The sequence below is a fragment of the Cariama cristata genome, unplaced genomic scaffold (genome assembly GCF_000690535.1).
Source record: "Cariama cristata isolate BGI_N322 unplaced genomic scaffold, ASM69053v1 scaffold3750, whole genome shotgun sequence".
NCBI lineage: Eukaryota > Metazoa > Chordata > Aves > Cariamiformes > Cariamidae > Cariama > Cariama cristata.
In genome coordinates this window covers 38941-43690 of record NW_009595085.1, presented here as the reverse complement: position 1 = coordinate 43690, position 4750 = coordinate 38941, and the positions used below count along the sequence as shown (strand labels likewise).

Genomic DNA, 4750 nt, shown 5'->3' with positions numbered 1-4750 from the left:
ATCTTCACTTCCAATAACAACAATGAATATGTATTTATAAACATCCACGGTTATTGTTTGTTTTGTTGCCTTTTTTTTTTAATTTAGGTATCAGTAATTGGAAAGCCAAGTTCTTTCAGAAGTTGAGTCTTGGCTTAACAGCACAAATTCACATCTCAAAGCACTGAAACCTGTTGTTGATTTATATGTGTTCTTCAGAGAGAAATAACATCTCTTGTATTTTTCTCCAAAAGCTGCAGAAACGCCAGAGAAATAATAAAAAAAGTCTTTGCTCTTCCAGAATAAAACCAGGAACTTTTTCCTCAAGTTTTGGAGACTCCTACAGCTCACAGAAAGCCGAACAGCAAACAGATTAATAAAAACAGTATCATAATTTTAAGTGGAAATTAAGAGAAAAGGCAGAAAGCTGTGTTAACTTTGAAGAAATAAATATAAAGATAAATAAAATTATTTAAGGTGTTTCTTATTTTCTCAGCTTGGCTGATGTATGCTATTAATGAGCAATCCCCAGAAATCCAAGTATCAATTTTGTAAGAAAAGATGTCTTCAGGAAAACTGAAGTCTTTACAAAATCAGAAAACAAGCACACAAATTCCACAGTTACTTTGTTCCCAGTTAGCAAGGACCTGGTTGCCACCAGATCACTCCAAAATTCGATGAGACAGAGTGGACAGTCCTAAAAGCAAAGTACTAAATATGATAGTGGATTAAGAAAACTTATAATTCACTGGATACATTGAATAAATGACAGCATTTTCTTTCTAGTTCCCAACTGTGCTCTTTTTTCCTGCCTCTTGTTTTAGCACTCTACCCAGTCTCCAGTTCACACAACTCCAGAAGCTTTCTATTTCATAGCTTTCACAGTAAACCTAACTGCTAAAATTGTCAATCAAGTTCATTCTAGAGCTCATGTGCAGAGCACGGATAAATAGAAAATTGCATCCTGAGAGGCTCAGGTCTTTTGTCGATTGGCGTAAGTAATTTCCTCCCTCTATGCCTCCATCCTCCTTTGTACTCTAGTCCAATGTCTCCAGTCCTTCATGCTCCTTCTTAAACTGCCAAGTTTTTTAGGTAACACACTGTTTCTTACCATGTGTGATCTTGATTAACCCAGTCTGATATGGTCACTGACCTCTTGAAGCTACCTATATGCAAAACACTGAAGTAACATGAAACGCAGATGCCTTACCTTAAGAAAGTGCCTTGTTGCTAGAAAAAGGGTTGAATCCGTTTCTTGTGCTTTTGCACACTGTTCTGCTAACGGTGTTACAGCCTCCAGACAGAGCTGACAAACCTCTGAACTCATTCTGATAACAGGCGTTAAAGAATCAAAGTTAGATTTTAGTTAAATTGTAGTAAAACTTCCCAGTTGTGTCACTAGAAAATATTTTAAATGCTTGCATGTTCCAAGATCTCTTTTTACTATAAAGCTCTTAATAAAAAAAAATTTTAAAATATATAAAAAGGGAAAAAAAAAATTTCCAACTTTGCTGCCTTCTTTTATTAGCTACACGCCCGAAGGTAACATAACCCTCTCTGACATAACATTTTCAGAAAGAGTCCCTTATGGTCAAGCTCATCTGTTTCGGACACGTGCCACAGATTAGCGGAAACGGTGCTCCCATTATGCGAGGGAGAGCCCATTGGCACCCTGACAGGAAATGCTCTGGAGCCAGCCCAGTAGAACAGCAGCGATGTTTTGTATTACCAGCTGAGAAACTAATTCAGGAATGGCTTTGGGATACCAGCTGAGGGCTTATGAAGTTACACACTCTGAAATGAAGTAATGGAGGAGGCAGGAATGGCTGCCAGAAAAAACTTACATGCTAAACCACTTAAAGGCGGCATTCAAGCAACACAAGTCAGAGGCAATTCAGCTAATACTAGAATTTCAATAGACACGACAGTGAAACTCTCAATCACCAGAGAGCAGAGGGTAAGAGTTGATTACTGATATATAATTATAGATACAGATATTGACAGGAAAGGAAAAAATGCAAAGAAAAAAATACCCGATTTTTAACAGGTCCTTATAAAAGGACCTCAGATTTTTAAACACTCCCAAGCTCTATAAAGGATACGATGACATGCCTAACTCCAGTGAGTACATTAGGCTCTTAAAGAGGTCTTCTGGAAGTTGTGGAATTTTCTCAGGGAATATCTCACAGATGAAAGTGATTAATTTGTAATATTGATTACACAGGGATGGAAACTGTCAAAAGAAAAACATGGTAATTTTAGAATCAACCACATAACTCTATTCTGATATAATTTCCATCTGTAGAAAGAGACAGGACTGATGTTTTCCACTGAAGAAGAAAAGACAATTTTAGTAGACAACTTCAGAGTCCTTAGAGTGGCTACAACTTTATTAGCAAACACTGTAGTACAATAAAAAAAGATTGCTCAAGCGGCACAGTTGATGGTGGAAGTCTGGTATCTGCTCTATAAAAATTCAAGGAGTTTTACTTCAGGCATTAGCAAGTTTAGTCCTGTGAGGTAAAAGTCTCACAAGCATTTGGAGCACAATAGAGGGGGTCCAAGGGTACATCCTTTGACCCGTTTTCGTCTAAAATGGATGTAGCTCTCATGCTCAGCAAGCGCTACCAGATGAGAAAGCATGTTAAGAGGGGACAACTGAGATACTTTGCATCAGGGAGACACTTGTGAAGTGTAAAACATTAACACAGTGCAACCCAATGAAATACTGCCATTCCATTGTTTTGTATTTTACTGTTCTACTGACAAGCTGCTGCTATGATACGAAAGCCACTGAAAATAATTAGAGTTACTACTTGCTCCCAGATATTTTTTATTTTTTTTAAAACTAATGTCACTGTTTATGCTTCCTACCACATTTCTGACACTATCAGAAAAAGGATTCCACAGGTTTGGCTAATTGTAGAGCTGCATGGACTCACTTTTAGAAGAAATAAAGTTTTGTTTATGCCCTTCAAATATACATTTTCTCAGCTTACAATATTTCTTTTCAAACAGTATCTAGAACTAGTTACTTACATTTTAAAAAGTCTGGAAAACTCGACTTATGGAGGTGGTATGCATATTCCCAGAATGAATTCTGGGAATTCATTCCTATAAAGCCTTCATATTCTAGCAGCTATGTGTAAAAATATACTTACTTTCAGCAGATCCTGGGACATGAGAGGCAGAACTAGATTAACCCCATATAAGACAACATCTGCTGCTGATACAGATCTATTGGTAGCTTGCCCAGGCTCATGTCCTCTAAATACTTCATCTGTAGAAAAGACAAAAAATGTTCTGTATAAAAGGAGGATTAAACATATTGAAGGAAGAGTCCCATTTCTTTGTAATAAAGACTTTTTTAAAAATAGGACTATTTCCCTCTCCCCAAACAAAAACATGAGGCACTATATTAAAATAGAAACTTGGTGAGCGGAGGCTGCTACATCACTCTATATTTATATTTGTTAGGACTAAGCATTTCGTAATCATGTGTACCAGATGGCATGCTAGAACGGGGCTTCCTTCCATTACAGAACATTGCATTTGTTTCTACTGATAGCTGCTTCATGCCTGCACACATGAACAGACAGTGAGCAAAATATTACTGCATTTTTACACTTGTTATATATACACACACACATATGTTTGTATATATATTTTATTAACATAGGGAGAAAAAAATGGGAGAGTTAATGCAGAAAAATCTGTAGTTGAGACATTGCCAAGTTTTTTCGAGTTACAGGTAAGACCTACATTTCCCATCAACTGGCAGTGACCTTACTTTTATAATTCCTGCACTGAGTCTGCAACAGTATGCAGACAACTTTCAATACATTTGATCTCTGGGCATTACATTTAGGTAGTATTCACATTCCTTCATTTCATGGTAAGTATTTCACAGTGTTTTCCATGCAACTAATATCCAATGTCTGACCTCAAAGAGAATACATTACATGGCACAGAGCTGTCCATTCAATGGACAAAGTCTAAATCTGGTTGTGTGTTTATGTTGTGCACGCATGACAAAAAACTAGACTGATGCACTGAATTTCGGAGTACAAGGTTCTCTCCTTCAAGGTATACCTCAAAAAAGCAATAAACAACATCAAAACAACCTAGGCAGATTCAGTTTGTTACCAAGCATGTTTTCTGTGCGAACTGTCTAGGACATGGTAAGATCTGAATCATGCAAATGTCTTTCAGCTTATTCAAAAGCAATGCAGCACAGCTAATCTAGAACTGGCAGATCATATTCAGAACTACTGCAATTTTAAATGGCCAATACACAGAAGAAAGCAACAGGCTGGGATACAAAAAAGAACCCTTAACTACACCCACATATCATAAACCATGTTCTGTGAATGGGGAATACAGAAAACCCTCAAACATGACGGAATTTTAATGAGCTCAGCATTTCACAAAAGTTGGATCTTGTACTAAGAAGATAATCCATCTGCCTTCTTGTGGTAATTTACTATTCCGACTTCTCTATGGGTTTTTTGTTATAAAACTGCTGCTACTACATGTTCAGACTTGCCACGTTCAGATTTGAAGCAGTTTTATACATGCTGTATTTATTTTATGAGAGCAGTAATAATTTCTGATGTTAGAATATTGTGAAAAGTCCTTCCTTTGATTCTGGCATATTAAATAGTAATTTCCATATCCTGATTCTAATCAAGCCTAAACTTCAGTTTTCACTGTACCTGGATTGAATACATGCCCCCCAATGGTTTTTACAGTTAAGAACACAAGTTACGGT

At 36.9% G+C, this 4750-nt stretch overlaps 1 protein-coding gene across 1 annotated transcript in view; it reads right to left on the bottom strand.

Annotated features, from left to right (window-relative positions):
* XPO4 (exportin 4) overlaps nucleotides 1–4750 on the bottom strand; it is a 41374-nt gene that overhangs the window by 4199 nt on the left and 32425 nt on the right. The window contains exons 18-20 of the mRNA XM_009700465.1: nucleotides 3141–3259; nucleotides 2082–2212; nucleotides 1190–1307 (exon numbers count right to left, since the gene is read on the bottom strand). Of these exons, the coding sequence (XP_009698767.1) occupies nucleotides 1190–1307; nucleotides 2082–2212; nucleotides 3141–3259 (368 nt within the window). The remainder of the gene's footprint in view (nucleotides 1–1189; nucleotides 1308–2081; nucleotides 2213–3140; nucleotides 3260–4750) is intronic.